This window comes from Styela clava, chromosome 2 (genome assembly GCF_964204865.1).
Source record: "Styela clava chromosome 2, kaStyClav1.hap1.2, whole genome shotgun sequence".
In the NCBI taxonomy this organism is placed as follows: Eukaryota; Metazoa; Chordata; class Ascidiacea; order Stolidobranchia; family Styelidae; genus Styela; species Styela clava.
The window spans coordinates 14,469,474-14,489,636 of record NC_135251.1 but is presented as its reverse complement, the minus strand read 5'-3'; the positions used below and the strand labels follow the sequence as shown (position 1 = coordinate 14,489,636).

At 34.6% G+C, this 20,163-nt stretch overlaps 1 protein-coding gene across 1 annotated transcript; it reads left to right on the top strand.

Annotated features, from left to right (window-relative positions):
* Positions 1 to 327: 327 nt before the first annotated feature.
* Positions 328 to 19,080, top strand: LOC120336097 (uncharacterized). The gene is made up of 17 exons (XM_039403699.2): positions 328 to 488; positions 750 to 879; positions 1,329 to 1,547; positions 2,153 to 2,436; positions 3,568 to 3,706; positions 5,627 to 5,730; positions 6,218 to 6,373; positions 8,696 to 8,849; positions 9,627 to 9,746; positions 10,135 to 10,273; positions 10,687 to 10,820; positions 11,476 to 11,626; positions 12,013 to 12,176; positions 13,131 to 13,289; positions 15,707 to 15,983; positions 16,598 to 16,799; positions 17,496 to 19,080. The coding sequence occupies exons 1-17, from the start codon at positions 397 to 399 to the stop codon at positions 18,976 to 18,978; spliced, it is 4,107 nt and encodes a 1,368-aa protein (XP_039259633.2). The 5' UTR covers positions 328 to 396; the 3' UTR covers positions 18,979 to 19,080.
* Positions 19,081 to 20,163: the final 1,083 nt, after the last annotated feature.

Here is a 20,163-nt window from a genome sequence, read left to right as displayed (position 1 = left end):
AAATTGAATTCGATCGCGTGCATTTTTGTGGAGTGCTAGCGCTCTTGAGCGTGCAATGGAACCTGCAATGGAATCCAGTCTGATTGTCAGTGCAGTAGGTGGTACCGGTACCCGATCGTACCAGTCAGCCAGTGCAGCATACAGGTAGCCTCTATCCAGATATCACTGGGTGAGTTTAACACAATCATTTCGGTGTTAACTGGTATTAATTACACCAACATCCTGACAACTGAAACTGGACCATGAAATATTGAATCTGTATTACCGTATGTCAACCGGCAACTTCAAATTGGATCTAGTTTGAATACAAAAAAATATTTTATTTAGATATCGACTGCTGGTTTAGCAGGTGATAAGTAATTATTTTGCACATCCATTACTTGTGGATAGATAAACATGGCGGATGATATTTCTGACAAGCGGCGAAGGTCAAAGAAAAAGAGATCGAGCTTACTGACTTGGAAAAAGAAGTTTAACATAAAGAAAAGGTGAGTATTTTTAATCATTTTTCAAATCAAAAATTTTAAGGTAGAGCAAATTAATTTTTTTCAAAACTATTTTCTTTATTTGAACTTACTATGATAGTTGTTGATCATAAATATAGTTTTTGCTAAGCAAAATGTTTTCCCTTAACTATCTGTTTACATTGCAGAAAGATTCCATACAATAATCTTGATCCACTTGACTTTATTTATATAAACTCAGTTATAGAAGTAAGCTGTTTTGTAAATCTTCCATTCATTTCACAGATTCACGAATAAACTTCCTTTACATCGTCGATACATCAGAGCATTAATGTCTGGTTGGTCCATGTCGGACGTCAGATCGATGTTAACCCAATATGAGATCACATCAATGTTAAAGCAGCTTTCTATCATGGTATAAATTAATTTGCTTACTATTGAATTTCATCCGTGTGATTCTTTTTTTTTACAAACTTGGCATTGCAAAAATAAATTATGAAAAGTGAAAACAGCTACTGTTTTTTTATTTAAAAGTTCATATAAATGTTTTTTTAAATAATGAATTTTCTTCATTTTTGTAAAAATATCTGAGAAATTTATGGTTGCTGTTTTTCGGCCATCCAGTACTTGTATTCTGAGAAACTTTACAAAGTTAAATTTACTACTGTTTTTGATTTTAAAAGTTGGACATAAACGGTTTTTAATTAATGATTTTCTTCATTTTTGTAAAAATATCTGAAAAATTTATGATTGTTGTTTTCGGGCTGTCCTGTACTTGTATTCTGAGAAACTTTAAAATGAAATTTCCATTTCTGAAACAAAAATTTGTTGAAATCACATAATTTATCACATTTTCTATTTCAGGCTGATAAATCTCGACCCTCTTGTCCAACTGTCAGTCAGGATCTTGGAGAATTGTTTAGAAAGTTATCATGTACTGACATGAAAATTATTTGCTGTCAACTTTCAGAAGAAGATTGTCGTTCCCACCATCACAAGCCAAGTGACCACAAAGTATATCAAGCACACAAAGCATTGTTACTTTCTCGGTGGCCATATTTTCGGAATATAATGAAAAATCAGGTACGTGAATGGATAAGCAAATAATTGGAGAAAAATTGGATTCTGATTTACAAACTGTCATGATCTGGAAATCGCTTTTATTTCGAGGTATCTTAGTTAGTGTGAATATAACTCTGGGCCTACTAGAAAAGCAGCTGATACATTGTTTGAAAGGAGCTGTTTTACTTTGGTTTTATTACTCACTGCACAGAAGATTGGGAAAAAGACTCGTAAAAAGAACAGTACCGGAGTACAAGATCCAAAACTATATTACTAATCATTTTAACATTGTGGACTATTATGCAGGACCAAGATAATATAATTCTATTTTACGGATTCAATCACCTATAGCGCATGATTGCCACCAGGTATATTCAAGTAGGGGATAAATAAAGCACAACTAGAATGAAGCATCGCATTGGCCAATACAGATCGTGCTTTATTCATCCACGAGTCCACGACATACACTTTCCCTACGTTGTATGTACCACAAGGTCGTGAAATGAACCGGAATTAAATGTCATTTAAACAGGCTGTTAGTTGTTCAAAATTGGTACTAATTGGAGCTGCCATAATAAGAATCTGATATTACGGTAGTTTTTAAATAATATTTTCTAAATTGCCAGATTTCTCATCAAAATAGAAGATCATATGAAGAAAGTTTACTCAGGAGTACAGATGTAAATTATGAATCATCTTTGTCTGAAAATAATGAAAAGACTATGGATATATGCATGCAGAAAGTTTGTATCTATGGAATGACTTATGATAAAATAACGGAAATACTCGGGGAGATTTATGAAGGGAAAAAGTGTGGAATAATGCAGTCCAATCCACGAAAGTTACTGCCATTACCAACAACAGATGATAGTTTCCATCTAAGAAATTCAAGAGGGAAGCAAACACTCAGGTTTGTAAATTTGTGTTTTCGAAGAAGAGAGACAAAAATAATATGTAGTGTTAATATTATTGTAAAGCATATTTAGGACATATATCAAACAGTGCCAGAGTGTGAGTTGTGACTTGTGAGTAATACTGGATAAAAATCCTTCAATGATTGAATTAATAGCTGAAACAAGGAGTTTTTATACGCAGTGATAGAGGAAAGATATCTGATACAGGTGAAAAGGGGAATAAAACGGAAAAGGTTTGGTGGAACCATTGGTCTGTCATGTTGAGATTGAGAATTATTGACGCATTTTACACAGCAACGAATGTGATCTGTCACTGACATATTTTGTATATGGAAAATATGTGATTGACTCCTATACTATAGTGTAATTGAGGTTGTATAGAAGTATAGTTCAGCGAATTATCCCAGTTAATCAATTAAGGAAAAAGGCTGTACAAAAAAGCAAGAAGAAAAATATTTTGCTACTTATAAATTGAATAATAGTTAATTTTCTTAACACTAAAAGTATTGTCGAAAATATGTAATAATATTATAAGGAACTTGAATCCCAATATTCAGTAATAAATTATTGTCGTTCGTTTGTGATCCATCTGTCTGAGATAAGTAAGAAAATAAATTGAGGGCGAGAAATATCACACATTTCGATGAGTTGTCAATGATACAAATTTGTCAAGTGGGTATTAGCACATCTTTTTCAAATTGTTTTTTCTTTGGATGTATTGTATAAATAGTTGCTAACATTTTTACTGATTTTGTAACTTTGCTTATTTATATGTATTTACTGGTTCAATACCACTGTGGGTCATATCACACAGGTACACTATGACAAGCTTAGAATGTCCAGATCCAAATGTTTCAGAACTCTTTTTCGATATTCGAACCAGAATTTGCTAAAAGACGACCATTAGTTGGGGTTGCACGAGACTAACTATCTATCCTTCCTCTATCCTCTATGCCTCAGTACTAATGCATCCTTATGCGTATAATGCAAGGATGCTGTAGCAAAAAATAAAGATGACTATTCTATGTGGTTCAAGAGCGGTACTATACACTAACACAAATGTATTTCTGTAATGTTTCATCTGACAAGCTGGAAATTTAATTAACTGATTTTATAAATTATTTTAGACCAACATTGATGGAATGTGAACAGCCAATCATACCACGTAGAAATGTAGTTCGGAGAAAGCATAAACAAAGATTTTCAATGGATGAAAGGATCTTATCAAATCAGAATATTGCTAGTGGAGCAACAAGTGGTCAACAGGTATTTTTCAAGCTCAGATCAATAAAATTATTTGACTTACAAAAATTTGATCAACATCTTTCATTACAATTTGAATGAAGATTCATTATTAATTAGAGAACTAGGAAGTTAAATAATACTGTAAAGTCAAAATTTTGTGGGCATAGTGGTTTGAAGTGTTAAGACTTAACAGGATCGCAGGTTGAAACCACCTACCATGTCTCATGCCCACAACCTGCCCAGGGTACAATAAATCAGGTAGGCAATAGGTGAATAGTTTTCATTGTGATGGATTTATGCCAATTAAGATTAACATGCCACTTATGCTATGTTAAATGATTTGCAGATATGTTCTAATTAAATTTGGCCATTGGTTTATGACTTGTCTCTGATATAAATTGTTGACAACATCATTTGAAGCATATAGTATTACTTAGGCTTACTAAACAGAGGATTATAGGATAATCTCAGATTACAGTTTTCCGTACTTCGTGTTCTATATGGTGCATTTTCACTCAAATAAATCGATACTGCAATGCATTTAACGCCATTCGTCTATATGCTTCTGGCACTGAAACTATTATAAAAGTCCTTCATGAGTAATCTATATTCATTTAATGCATTCGATGGATGGGTACATGAATATTTTATGTGGTAGTATAATATGGCTATTCTAAGAACTATTCCAGTAGCCTTTGAAGGGGCACGGGCAATCCAGTCAGTGCTGATGAAAAAAATAATTATGTTTATTTGTAATTTGCTGCACACATCATGTGGGGGCTATTTGAATTTCCTCAACTTACTCTAGACTGGTTGTTCTCAACCATTTTATCAATAAACCCATATCTTTCAATAATAAATCTCTCGACCCAAGAATATTCTCGGTGGAATGTAGTGCTTTTATGGTCTTGAAATTCAATTATTAGTACAAAACAATTATTTATATTAACATTCAGTTCGCCAGAAATTACAAAGTAGCATTGTTAAAAAGTGCCTGAAATTGTTGTATGGCTTTATTAAAGTTTTTACACCATTTTATATTATACCTCTTGATTATTACTAAGCAACAGTTTCATATTAAATACAAAATATATTATAAAATAAAAATCAATAACTTTTATTTTTTTGTCAAAAAAGCAAGCGAATCAACGGAATTCTCAGGCGCAATCAACTTTTGTTTGCGACCCACACATTAATGAACACTCCTAAATTCTTTAGTATAGATACCCTGCATGGTAACCGCATTTTGAACTCTAAAAATTTCATTTTAGTTATAACCTTTTCTACTTGTCGGCCAGAAATATAATTTCTGGTCTACTCAAGACAGTCTATCAGTGAGTTCAATCTACTCAAAAATTTTAAGAGTGCTGAAATGCCTTTTCTTTTTAATATAAATTGTATTTTTCAAAATAGTAATAATTTTACACATTATTGTATGCCATATTATCTACTTGGTGATTTTGAACCTTGGATATCCATTTTGCATTCGAGTTGTGAATTTTAGAAGTTTTGTACTTTGGTATAACTACGTATGACTACGTAACTTGGTATTATTTATTTTACGCCATCTGTCTCAAAAAATTTTTTTTTATTGATATAAATCAGTAGTTTCCAACCGCCGGTCCACAAACCGGTGCCGGCCGCAAAGCTCTTTTGCCGGTCCGCGAGAAATTTTGTTGTTTTGTTGTCAACTGCAGAGGGATTAATATGATAAACCCAATGAAAAAGAAAAATCTTGATTAAAATTGTGATTCTACATTACATATATATTATATATTATATTCTTTTCTGTTCCGCTCATTTCAATTTTTTGCCGGTCCGCAAGTACATTTAATTTAATTTTACTAGTACGCCAGGGTAGAAAGGTTGGGAACCACTGATATAAATCATTTGTGTTTCTATGTTTATTCCTCATTATTTACCATGTAATGTTATTTTTAGACGAAATCATGCAAGTTTACACCAAGTGATGTAATGCAATCGGCTTCTTCTAATCAGTATGTAACAGCGTTTAATCAATCTGCAGTTGAACAAAGGACTTATGGGTAATCCGTTTTTTGTGATTTTTAATTAATTTTAAATTGTAGTTGGCAGTAAGCAAAAGTAATTTGAATATTGTAGCTTTGATGAATAACATTTTGAACCGGTATTCTAAACAAGGTTTAGTGTATCAAGTTTCATAGTAATGGCAAACTTAATTTGATTTTCAATTAACAATGTATTTTATTTTATTTAAACAATGTACATGTAATCATAAACCTCAACCTGGATGTCGTTTTTAAATGGCTTGGCTTTAAATTGTTTGGATTCAGAGTATAATATAAATTTCCGCCTAAGCACATCCCTGGTTTCAAGTATGGGTAACCAAGACTTTGTAAAACTCTTAAGAATACATTACTCTAAACAATTCAATGACTTTGGATGGTACATTCCTTGATAGCTTTTGAAAATTGATGTATCTTAGCAACCACGTATGAAAGACCATTTTACATTCGAAGGAAAAATAATCAATTCTTCTCTATACATTTTCAGTAATCGCATTGACAAAGATGTTCCACATATCATATATGATGACTTAGCAAAGATGTACTCTGATGCTGAGTCAGGATTAGGCGATACAAAGATCATTTTTTCATCTGATTTATCTTCTGGTTTTACATCATGGATGACTCCTCATCCCAGAAGACGGTTGGTTATATTTTCATTTTATTCCATTAATCTGAATTGTGAATATGCCATTTTTTAATTGGTTGCCACTGAATATTGTAATTACGGTGTATATGACAAAGCTACTCAACTGACAGGCCATGGAATGAGTCCAAGTCTGCAGTCTTCGAGTATTTGTTTTCTTATTATGGATCATTGGCCTATTAACTTTAGATATGTGCAGACTTTGATTCAATAATTTTTAGTTATAGGTTTGAAGGATTTTCTATCAATTGGTCATATTTACATTGAACATACGAGGTGTGGCTAAAAAGAAACGAGACTGACGTCACAGATTGCGCAACACGATTAACCATTGGTAATCAACACTTTTACAGTGTGGTGTAATATGTGTTCTTTGTTCAACAGCTTTTTTGACACAATATCGCAATTATTTTTGCTCTTTAGGAGCCATAGGTGAATGTGATTAATTGCTTGTTGAAAAAAAAATTGCCGTGCGAGATCTGATTGAGTTTTTTGGCGATAGGGGGTTCAATTGCAGAATGACGATTGAGCAATGAATTAACATTAAATTTTGTGTCAAACTTGGAAAAACGGCGACTGCGACTTTGAAGAAATTGTGTGATGTTTATGGAGATTCTTCCATGTCCAGAACAAGAGTTTTTGAATGGCACAAGCGATTTGTGGGATGCAGGGAGGATGTGGAGGATGATTCGAAGTCAGGAAAGCCTTGCACTTCCACAACTGATACCAACATCGAAAAGGTATCAGTTGTGAGTTCAGTTGTGAAAGGCAGTTGATTCGCAGCGACCGTCGCTCAACAATTCGCGTCATTGCGAAGTTGGAAAAGACAAAAAAAAACGGTTCGCACCAGTTTGGTTGACACTTTTGGCTTGTGAAAGGTGAGTGCCAAAATGGTGCCAAGGCTGTTGACTGAGGAGCAGAAAGCTCAACGATTAAATGTTGCCCAGTTGACATGCATTTTTCCAAGTTTGACACAAAATTTAATGTTAACTCTTTGCCCAATCGTCATTCTGCAATTGAACCCCCTATCGCCAAAAAACTCAATCAGATCTCGCACGGCAATTTTTTTTTCAACAAGCAATTAATCACATTCACCTACGACTCCTAAAGAGCAAAAATAATTGCGATATTGTGTCAAAAAAGCTGTTGAACAAAGAACACATATTACACCACACTGTAAAAGTGTTGATTACCAATGGTTAATCGTGTTGCGCAATCTGTGACGTCAGTCTCGTTTCTTTTTAGCCACACCTCGTATACAAAAAAGATCCGTTAACTTTTCAACCACAAAGTTAAAAGAACTGGAATATATTTAGGCACAGTGTGAAGTATCTTTCTGGAATGACTAGGGCCCAGTTATTTTCAAATTATGTATAAGGATCTTTGGTAAAAATAGCATCTAGCAGTACTGTAGAGTATGCTAATTAATACATTGGTATTTGACTTTTATCATATAGTTTATTCTTTCCATATATTTAAATACTATTCATCTTTTTGTTACCTCTCAATTATTTTCTTATATTTTATCCATTATTATTGATATGATATTAAACGTCAACGTTGTGATTAAATGATTTGATTTAATCTTTTATTTATATGCCACGTCAATACTATTATGCCTTAAGCAAAATGTTGCACTGAGGCATGCACTTTTATTAATAAATCTAAAGTAAATAAATGATTTGTATTTAATAGCCTATGTTATAAAATGCGTTTTATTTACAGTCCCAAGATGCTAGAGTCTATAAAGCTTTTACTATAAGTATTCCAGTCAGTAACTGAAAAATTGATCGAATTTTGTAAGAAAAAGATATATTAAAAACTTTGAAAATGTCTAATTTCTTTACTAATTTCCCTTTTATTTATTGGTTATTCTAGTTTCAAAAATACATGTTATTACAATGTGACCCCAAAAAAATAAAAAAAGAGGTCATTTGAAGCAAATTTATAGAGAATATAACTTTTAAACAAAGCGTCCCAGGTTACTGAAACTTTTGGCGGTTTTGGGTACAAACTGTACAATGATACATAAACATAAGTTCAAATGTCAAATAGATTTATTGATTTTCGCCTGGAGTTTTGGTTCACATCATTTTTCGGGAGAACACATGGTTACAAAAGTACAAATATTGTTGCATATTGCCGAAGAAGCAGAAACCAAATTCTTTTATTGGATTTGAATAATTCGGATTTCTGGATTGCTCATTCCCTAATTAGGTACTAGATATACCTATGTTGCCATGTCCGAGAACACTAAGAGTTATTTAATCAATATAAAAACAGCCACACACTTTAATGATAAATGTTTACTAATTACAGAGATATCAATAACCATTATCAAGCCTGGATTTCACATTACGAATCACCAAGTTTTTATCATTATTCATCAAGAGAATGGCAGGATCCTCTTTACTGCCACCGAGCCATATTATCAGCACGATCAACATACTTCCGAAGACTAATCGAAAAACAGGTAATAGTATGCCAAAGTTCAATTATATCTCATCAAGTGTGATTTAATTGCTTTTTGCCTAGTTGGATACGAAGTGTACTCTACATATGGATTGTTATTTTATTATGTTGTTGTTAGAAATATTTAGTAAATATTTTGTACTACACATACTATGTTCAGGTTGTGCGCCATCTTGGTGCACATACTTCTGGAAGTCCTTTTTTTGTGCGCGATGACATCAAAATTAAAAATTGTGCACCTTGTGGCTGTTCCATTTTTCCAGCCTTGGTTCCGTCCTTCATGTCCATATATTTGAGCATCACTTGCTTGTAAAAGAATTTTTTTCGGGAAGAGTTGGACCATGCATCGAACCCACTTATTTTGAATTGAGCAACATTTCCAAACTTAGATGTACAGTGTGGTCATAAATTCCTGTTACAATTTCAAAATTTCATTAAGAAATCTGTTCTTAATATAACTTAACCAGGATCGTTTTACTTGAATTGATGTTTATTCTTTGTTTTTTTATGTTGTTAACTGCATCTTTATGTATGCCCAGTACCCACCATTATTTGTAGAAGCACATCAAAGTTCTTTTACTTCATTTACTACTTATGAACATCCTGTACATTGAATTTGTGTTACTTGTCGGGCATGCTCCAAATTAGATATTCCATATTCAAAAAATATTATTTTGCACTATATTCGGAATAGAAAGTTTTGCCATTCTTTGTTATGAAACTGGAATATTCAGTTATAAGTGTTTACTCATTACCATCTAATTCTTGAACTTTCCAGATGTCATCAGCAAGCTGGTGGGAAACCTCGTCTTCATCTGTTTTTACTTTGGAAATCGATGGAAATGTTATTCCACCAAAGTATATGGGTGCAGTTTTATACACTATGTATACTGATAAGGTATAAACATTTTTTTATAAGGTTTATATGTATCAAAGAAAAGAAGGTGTTCTGTAGAGTGACTTAATAGAAATGGCATGCATTTAACCTTAAAAATAACTTGGTTAATTGGATTTTTTCATGTTACTAATCAAGCTATTGCAAAGGCAGTGTTTAAAGTTTGAGACCTAACTATAATGGTATCACAGGTTCAAATTCGTGGTTTGAATTCCATTCCTACTATCTCACCCAGGGTGTATTACGGTAAATTAGGTAGCCAATGCTGAACCAGAGGGATTCTAGTCTTTCCAAAAATATAGCTTCACACATAATTCAATGACTGCTTATGCAAAGACTTGTTCATATTTATTGAATATAAAATTAATTAATTAATTAATTTTTTTGAAAGATTGATCTTCAACGCATATATGACCGAGCTGGACAACGTGGAATGCCGATGGGAGGGTCATCAAATCAATTCTTCTTGAGAGATGCCCTAATGCTGCATCTTATTGGTCGCTTTATTGAGTTCCCACAACTTGTTTTTGGTGGGTATTTTTCTTGTATAATTCTAGAAGAGATTTAAAAAGTGCATGTTTTTTAGGATCTTCTGAGCTATTCAAAAGCATCGGGTTCACAAAAATTACAACTTGGCTCCCTGATTTGAGAGAAATTTTGAATTCGACAGCTCCAAACTTAAAGAATTTCGGTTACAAAAAGTTTGGCGTATGCAAGCTTTCCTTCATTGTATGTTAATGAGCATTCATAATCAATGCTTTTACATGGCAAACTTAGAATTCACTGCAATACCTTTAATTTTGAAACACTGCCTCTTCAGAGAAATGAGGGAAAGGCAGGAAAACGTAAAATAGCTGATTTCAAATTGTCTGAAATGATCTATTATGAAGCCAAATCACAACAAAAATGGTAAAAAAGTGTATTTTATTTCAATAATAAACAGGTTGCGAAGAGTTTATTGTTGACAATCTTGATCAAAACAATCTGTTGCAAGTTCTACATTGGACTTCGTCACCTAACGGATCTGAATGGGTCAAACGTCAAGTCTATAATTTTATCAGAGAAAGGTTTTCAGAGGTGATTAATATAAAACGTTTCATAATATGTTCTCTTGGTCATAAATGATAATAACCTGGTAATGAACTGTGGCTTTTCTGTCTTTGTTACATTGGTCTCTGATAACATTTTCGATTTTATAAACTATATTACATCAGTATAGAGATGCCCAAAACCGAATATTTCCCTATGCCAAACATATTCTAAATTTGGTCCTGTTTAACAAAGAAAAAATCGAAGTCTATCAATAACCACTAAGTTTAAATTTGAAAATACAAGTTATTCAATATGAAAAATTATTTGGTTGTATTATTTAAATTATTTTGCGTCTGTGTACGGATGACCAAAATCGAATATTCTCATATGCCGAACATATTCTAGTTTTTTTGTCATGTATGTCAAAGAACACATAAAAGGTATCAAGTATTAGAAAAATGAAAATGTGAATAAATAAAATTTAAATACTTAGGACCCGTAGCCACTAAAATTTCTGGTAGATTTGGCTCCGGCTTCAATCTAATATAGTAAGCTTGGCTCCACCTTCAGCTTTATAGGCTCCTGCTCCGACTTCTAATCCATTTGAGGCGCACTCAAAATTATCTTGCAACTTATAGTTTGGAAACGAACCACTGAGGTATCTCATGCATGGTAGCTGTTATTTACTTTTTGTTTTCAGCTTCTAAGCAGTGGAGTTTTATTTGAACTTGATTTATTGCACATTACTGAAGTTTTGAGTTCTGATTTTGTCAATTCATCTGAACTTGATATATTGAAATGTGCTTTGCGATGGGGTGAACATGAATTACTTAGAAGAATCGAACAAAGAGGTAAATTATGTTTTAAATGAATAGCTAACGCATTTGTATTTTTGTATCAAACATAGCAATCTTTCGTACCTTGCTACGCTTTTTTGACCCAACCCTCATTAGCTGTTATGGATTCACTTGGCAATTACATTAGAAATTTCAGTACCGCTCCTTCAAAACCTTCTGGCTATGCCCCTGTTTCAAGCGTCATCTCAATCTCTTACTCAAAGTGTGACGAATGACAACACATTAAAAAATAGGAGCATTATGTTTAAATGCTTGCTATTCAAAGAAATTATATTGAACAATGGAAGTTTAAAATATTTGCTTTACCAATGTGGTTGCAATAAGAATTTCTTCGATTTGAAAAAAAATTTAAGTTTTTGCATATATATTCATTCATACAGAGCCAAATTTATTGACGCATACTGCTCACAGCGTCAGTCGAAGTAAGTCAGCCTCAGCACGTCGCAGAGAACTTATTTCAGCAAGAATTGAGGAATTACATGAATGTACGGCTCCTGTACTTGCTTGCGTTCGAATGCAACATCTCCTTCCATTGAATCATGAAGTAAGTCATCAAGAAGTTAAACTATATTTTCGGTTTCTATTTTGAATGTTTATTTGTTCAGCATAGGATAGGATTTTCGTGTTTAACTCAGTGAGAGGTAATCTGATGAAAGAGATTGATTATATGGCAAAATATGGCATGGTAATTTGTCAAGCACACATCAGGTTTGAGTAAACTATTTGTTTCATACGCATAGGCTCAATGTTGTGGAAGCTGTAACTGGGCAGTGACTAAGTAAACCACACTGACAGGATATAGTCTAGAAATTCTCTTGCACCTAACTATTCCGAATTTATAAACAAGCACCGGGTAATTAGAGATGTGATGGCACGCATGCTTCTGACTAGGGTTCTGCAAAATATTTGAATGACGAATAGGGAATCCTGTAATATTTGAATTGGCACTTAACTATGTGAATATATGGTAACATGTGACCTGCTCTACTTTGACACTGAACTTGCATATTGCCGAATCAAATGCTTTAATGCTGTGAGAAATTGCCCACGACTTTCCCCAACAGACAGGTACTCCCGTGGTATGTGTACCAGGTTAGGGTTAAGCCATAATTTTATTTCAATTTTCCTTATTTTAGTTGTATTACGAGTTCGGGGACTGTTTGTGTTAGCCAAGTGAATATACCCCCCGCCTATAGGTTTCAGTCCCTTCACACACATTGATGTAAAGTAGGCGAACAAAATTAGTTACCTCCATATTGATACACACACTCTGGAGCGCCCAACAGACAAATTCAAAATCGTATAGGTATAAAATACAAGCATTGCTGCAAACTTCTGTAATTTCCAAAAGGACTATCAACATCTGGCATCTATCGGTCCGGCCTGGACTTCAGTTTTAGATTAGACCTATTTTATGCTCACGCCTACTTCTAATGGCACGGTGTGCCATCCGACCAATTCGACTTATAACCCTGATTGATCATCTTTTTCTGTTAAGTTGTTTACAAATGCAGTGAAACGGGGAGTTATCAGTCGTCCACCTGCTGATTTGTTAGAACATATCAATGATAGAGAAGGATGTGCAAGACAGTGGATCAAATCGAGTGTCGACTTTGTTCCTCCAAGATTATTTCAACCTTACATGGATGAAACCAAGGTAAGATGGCTGATTATACTTTCTATCTTGTGGGCACAGTAGTGGCTAAGTAAACTGTTAAACTGAACTATGATGACATTGCGTGGTAAAATCCAATGATGACTATCACCTCACTTAGGGTGTAATAAATCGGGCAGGCAATGCTGAACCAGAAAGATTACGGGCTTCTTACATATGAGTATCTACTTCTGCTTGCGTGAAAGGGAAATAGAATTAAAGTACAGTTATCCCAGGATGACAATCACCTGGATAAAATGTAAACGAGAATATCGGTCGGAGACCGAAGACTTATCGACCGAAACTGCGCTTTCGATTCATGACCCTATAGTGACACCGCGTGCACTAATTAATTAATAACTCCCTAATTATACGACATAATTCATCTAAAATCAATAGGCTTCTGGTCCGAGATATGATGAATGCACATGCAAAATTTGGAGCAGATTCAACCTCGCTTTCGTGAGATATCGCGTGCATCTAACAGACAGATAAACAGACAAATACCTATCAACATACTTACCGATCAAGATTGATAAGTAATAAGAACACACAAGTTAACATTGCCCGCCCGTATTTTGGATATTTACATTTCTTTATTGCAGCGTTTCCCAACCTTTTTTGGTCGCGGACTATTTTCTCACCGGCGAAAGCCTTTGCGGACTCGACGTGCGTTTATTGCAAATCTACTCTGTGTGAAGAAGTAATAAAACCAAACAGAACAGAATTTCAACGAATTTCAAAATCGGAAATTCGTCGCAATTGCGCGATTGTTGATAAAGCCAGCTTTTTTTATGTATGAATGGCCTTTTCTGTCGCATAATATTCAATCCATGACAACGAGTTAACGACGAGAATATAAAATGTCTTTCTATTTTAATTTAATTGTGTTCATGGTCACTCGCGGTTGCGTCGACTTATGACAACATGAAAGCACTACTTCTCTAATGCCACGGCAATCTGCGAACATAATAATGTGAGAATATATTGCCCGATTATATTTAGTTTTGATACATATTTTTTGCGATCTTGCGAATTTATTATCACTGTTAGAAAAATCCTACTATCTGCTATAAATTTCCAGAAAGTACAACTTGATTTAGTATTTTTTTAAATATAATTAAAGTATATTAGTAAATAAAACATCGCCTTTCTTTAATATTAATTGTGATAATTTTAAGCTGCGGTTGTGTTGACGAAATAGAAGCAATTCTACTCAGAAAATATCATGACAATCCGTGGACACAAAAATGCGTGACAAAGTGCCCGATTATATGTTGTTTTGATTCGTATTTTTGTGAATTCGACAAATCTGTGCTGTTTGGCCCTCCAGTACTGTGCGTACCAATGTGGAGGCAGTAAAGCAAAGAATCATAAGGGAAAATGCCCTGATACGGATACTACAGTAGCACCCGAAATTTTGCGATTTGCAATGTCTGAAAAAGCGGTTTTAATCGGTCGAGGACCATCATAGAACAAAACTTGTGTTTTCCGTTTTATTTTTAGTATTTTGTATTGCCGCTTTTCAATTTAGAAAATTTAGGTTGCCAGTTGCCACCATTGACACCTACCAGAAAAGAAAATTATTCCTCGTTGTTCGAGCTCGCGAGAAACGCCACTTAGATATCTATCCATGCGTTTGCCGACTCGTGTTTACGTGGAAATCCGCAAGTGAGTTGTGAACTTCAATCGTTAAGCGACGCGCAAGTGACCTGTCGCGTCACCTGTTTCGAATAGTAAATTGCTATTCTAATAGTTGAATATTCGAATATATGCCCAGCCCTACTCAGTTCCCAGTAATTATTGACCTGATTAATGGTATATGAATAAACTTGCTTTTTATATTTTATGTAAATTGTAACCTAAATCGTAACTTTGCTAATGATCAAGTTTCGCAAAAAATGTTTTCGGCCCGCAGTGAATTTCTGGCTCGTTGCGGACTCATTCCAACGCTCCGCGGACTCATTTGAGGCCGCGGACTCTGGTTGGGGAACACTGCTTTATTGTTTAGAGATCGCAGAGGGCTGTTTTGCTTGGATCTTCATTATTCTTAAGGTGGAGCCCTACTATCTGTTATCTGTAGCTTATTGTTAGTTTGTTATTTTAGTGGTGGTGCGCGCGACTTGACAAATTGTAAAAAGGGGGCACGACTTAAAAAGTTTGAGAACCACTGTAATATTTATAGAGATTTTCAATTTTGGGATTAATTTAGCATATTTTCATTTGGAAATTTGACATCTTCAACATTTTTATATCCGATGATCAACACAATAAATAGACAGTATAAAAATAGAAAATCCATCAAAATAGAGTTCACTGTTTTGCATAACCAAGTTGAATATAAACATGTTGTATGACAAAAGCATATATCTCAAAATCAAGAGAGATATAATAATGAATAATATCATTTTTTCACTTAGAACATTTTGGATGAAAGATTTGCTCAAGACAGCGATTGCGTGAGTTTACGATCAGTTCATAACTTTCCACGAGATCAAACTTGGTGTTCAGTAAGACACCAGATGGAACTGACAACTCACGGAATCCCAGATGCTCTGTACATGGTTGGACAAGCAAGACTTCCTTCTCGACGTCGCTATGGGAATCGAGATTTGCTTCTGAACTTTCCTCCCAAACATGAAAATCTTCCACAGCATACATCTGAACCAACAAAGTATATTGGAAAATATTACCCAGGTCGGTATTTTTTTACGAGACGTTTTCACCATAGCCAGGGTTGTGGGCATCATGTTTCTGTTGGAGCTGTAATCGTAATTTCACTCAGAAGTAATGCGTCAAAATTTTGAATTGCACGGAATCAGAGTTAAATTTTTTTTGATGGCGATATTCTCTACAGGAACTAAAGAATTGAGTTGACTATGCATTCTGAACAGTCCATTAATAGAAGGAAAAACTTTTATAGCAAAAATTTTTACAAGCCCATTATCCCTTTTTTTGCGGAAATTTCGGGTACTGCCGTAGTGTGTGTACCAGGTTAGGGTAAAATTTCATCCTAATTTTCCTCAACGACTTCGGGGACTGTCTGTGTTAGCCAAGTGAATGTACCCCTAGCCCATACGTTTCAGTTCCTTCACACAGCTTGATGTAAAGTAGGCGAACAAAATTAGTAACCTTCATATTGGTACACACACTTCTGGAGCACCAAATTTTGTTTTCAGTTATCACCAGTCTGAGTTTTCCTACTCCAGCAAATTAAAAAATGCAACTGTAATATCAGTAAAAACTTACCCCCTCGAAGATAATTTTTTTTATCTGACGGTAATATTTTTTTTATGACACTTTGTTTACAGTTCCAGATAAAGATATATTGAAAGAATTATTTGCTCGTGAGAGAGAACTTCGATCTACGTATATCGTCAACAAAGTATTACGTGCATGCATAGATTGTTGTCATGGCAATAGCAAATTATTTGGAGGAAGTATTGGAAAAACATTGGGAAGATCTGATCTGACCAGCGAAGATGTAGTTGACTCTGATGATACTGAATATTGGTAAGATAATATTTACCGGTAATCATCTCATGTATTGGTTTGTAACTTTTGAAAAGTTTGATTTTGGGATCGTTATGATCTTGGCGGAACACTGATACGCAAACAATGTTTATATCAGGTTTTGCACTAGTCATCGCTGTGGTGTCGGAGTTTAGCATCATAAGATGTTTTTAATCTACAGAGTCGGTGTCGTATTTTCAAACTACCCAAAGTCGAATTCCAAATTCTGAATTTTACAGACTCTGAGTTGGTATCACAGACTTTCAGGGGTGATAAAATAGATTAAAACTTTTACCTAAAACTCAAAAAAACACTAATTATCAAACGTTCTTAACAGACTATCGAAAGAACGTCCGCATAAACCAAACATTTCATTATATAAATTGAAAATCGTTTTTCATGTTAGTTTGAATAAACGTGGGTTAGGTTTGTAATGTACTGGGTCATATAGCTTGTTCAGTGAGTTAACAACGCCTTTGTAAGGCTGACTTGATAATGTAATGCTAACTATTGAAAACAACCTTACAATTAGTTTTTTATTTTGTAGTTTTTATGATGAGTAACTGTCCAAAGTTTATGCTGTAATACCTCATTCTGATAGAAAGTTGGTTTTTAACTTCATAAATGCATCGACCATCAGTCACACATGCTTAGTTTCGTAAATTTTTGTATTGAATTTGTCTATATTTTTCACAGTAATCGGTGTTCGGCAATCCGATTGGTCCGTCTCTACGTAGTGCGAGAACGAGATCTTGCTGATTGTGCCATTGACGTGTTACAACAACCAGAACTGTATTATACTTTCAATGAACTGAGAAGTGCTATTATATCTGATGCTCCTGTTATGAATCCACTACGACAGGGTCGTCTCACTCGACCACTCACCAGAGTCGAAAACCTGTTTCCCTCAAGACAAATAAATACCAATGATTCAATAAACAATGGCCGTCGCTGTTTTACTGAAAATCAATTGCTCGATTTGGAATCTACGGAATTACAATTATCGGACCCTCAAGCCACTTCTTCCAAATCAAAGTCGAGAAAGGGGTTTGCTTCTCGTACTGAAGGTGTTAATGTCGTGCGTACACATCACAGTGATAAAATTTTAAATCGCTCTTTTCCGTCCCCTAGTGTCGATCCTAATATTTTAAACCTGCAACAAAATCTTGAGAGCAATTCTGAATTATCATCATCCTCTAGTGACGAAGGAAACGTCATCCGGATGCGGCGTAAACGAAGAAGTCTGTCTCGAAAAGGTTCCTCAAGTACAACCTCTTATCACTCAATACCTGATGTTGCGGCATCTGCCAATTCGTCATTACAGAGATTGCGCAATTCAGTAAAATCAAGACAGGATGGGCCACGGAATTCACCACTTGTAACAACAAGCCAAAATTTTACCCCCACTGTCCCATCTTTACCTCCTAATGATTACTTCGCGAAATTGACTGAAACAGAAACTTGCGATTCTTCAACCTCTAGTTGTGAAGAAAATACGTCTGAAAACGATGATTTTGCTCATGGTGCAAAACACCAGATTGTATCAGATCTCACAGAAAATGAATTCTTAGGTCTTACTTCTTCTATGTTACCAAACACGTCTGGAACAGATTTCAGTATGAATGTCTATCCTACCTCAATGCAATTGCGAAGTGAATTACCGCCTGACGTTCCACCAAGATCTAGTACGAAGATACGCCCACCTAGACGTCGCCCACTTTCTATCGGCATGTCAGAATTATTTAATTCCAGTTTGAGCTTCATTGATGACAACATGGAATCAAGTGAAGACAATTTAATTAATAGTGATGTCACAATTGTTCCAAATAACAACCAATCAGCCTGTGGGCAGCTTCAACAGTCTGAGATGCCCGAATTACTGAAGGATGGTACACTGCCCCGACAAAACGGAATATCGTCGTTCGAAAAACCTGATATTTATCCAAGCGAAACAGACTGTAACATTGAAGAACAATGTGGACAATATTTTTTCTGTTCGCTCACTCGTGAAAAACTTTCAAAAACTAGAAGCAATGGCGAACAAGCCACGACATCACGAAGTGGAACTTCATTTTCTTTTGCATTAAGCGAACAGAAAAAACAAAATTCACATGTGAAAATTAATGAAAGCAGCGAAAGTTCAAATTTAAACGAAAATGAAAATATTTTATTCATATAAGAATTGTATTTCATGTTATATTAGTACTGTATTGCTTATATTTTTGTTCCAATCAAATTGTAAACCAATTAAATTCTACGGCTGGAAGGTCGCTTACTCTCAGCAGCATTGTTGGCCAGTAGATAAACCTTGAAATAGGATATTGTTATATTTTAGTCATCTGTTATTAACTGGGTTGTGAAGTCGAGAGTCTTAATTTGACATGTTTCCACCAGAGTCCAATTTTCAAAGTACCTGAAATTCTGATTTCTCTGGTCTGGATTTCAACTTTCAAAGAAATTGGAATATCCCGCAAAAACTCAAAAAGTATTAAGTTTACTAAGCATTTTTAGCAGTCTATTAAGACTTACATACGCAAATTTCTTCGTTATTAAAATTCAAATTTTAAAAGCTGGAGTCAGGGAGTCAAAATTTTTTACGATCCGAAATTGAAATTTTTTATTAACCAAGGAGTTGCGGATAAATTTGCTCCAGGTTCACAGCCATAGTTGTTAAAAAGATTTCTTACAATTGCGAACTATATGCTGCGAATTTTTATGCCCTTCATTCAGTGGTAACTTGTGACCAACTATATAATTGTTTACTATTGATAACTACCTGTAAAGTAGTTTTAATCAACACTTATTCAATAGGATAGGATAAAATTATAGCATTCACTTCCTCAAATCTAATAATGACTCACAACCATAAATATTCCAGGGAAAGATAAACTGGTAAGACTGCTTGATTGGCAAAACGCGATCTCTCACCTTTTTGCTAGTCCAGCTTTGATATAGGAATAGTTAATCTACCAGTTAATTGTTCCAGATGCTTGGACTTTGGCTGATTGAGAAATGCATAATCTGGTTTGAAGATGTAATCAGTAAGTGGTCATGGGAACCATCACACATACGGTAGTCAATCACTAACTGGGGGATTCGAACTCTGGAGTCAGTGGTGTGATGGAAAGCATTCCCCAACATGATATTCCAAATGCCTATGTTTTCCAATTCTACAATGTAAAAAGCATTTGACTTCATCTTTAATTCAATGTCTTTCAAAAAAGTATTTTCTGCATATGTAATCGTGTTACAATCATGTTTATATCTAGTAGCAGGCTACTATAATTCATTATCTCTGATCATCCTATCTCAATCAATATATTTACTGGTCTTGAATGAAGCGTGGTTTCTTATAGCCTTCTTA

Excerpts from the sequence above, each read along its gene's own strand:
- LOC120336097 (XM_039403699.2), top strand. The coding sequence starts at position 397 with ATGGCGGATGATATTTCTGACAAGCGGCGAAGGTCAAAGAAAAAGAGA. Across the intron at positions 489-749 it reads AAGTTTAACATAAAGAAAAG|ATTCACGAATAAACTTCCTT; the intron begins GTGAGTATTTTT and ends TTCATTTCACAG. Across the intron at positions 12,177-13,130 it reads TCCTTCCATTGAATCATGAA|TTGTTTACAAATGCAGTGAA; the intron begins GTAAGTCATCAA and ends TTTTCTGTTAAG.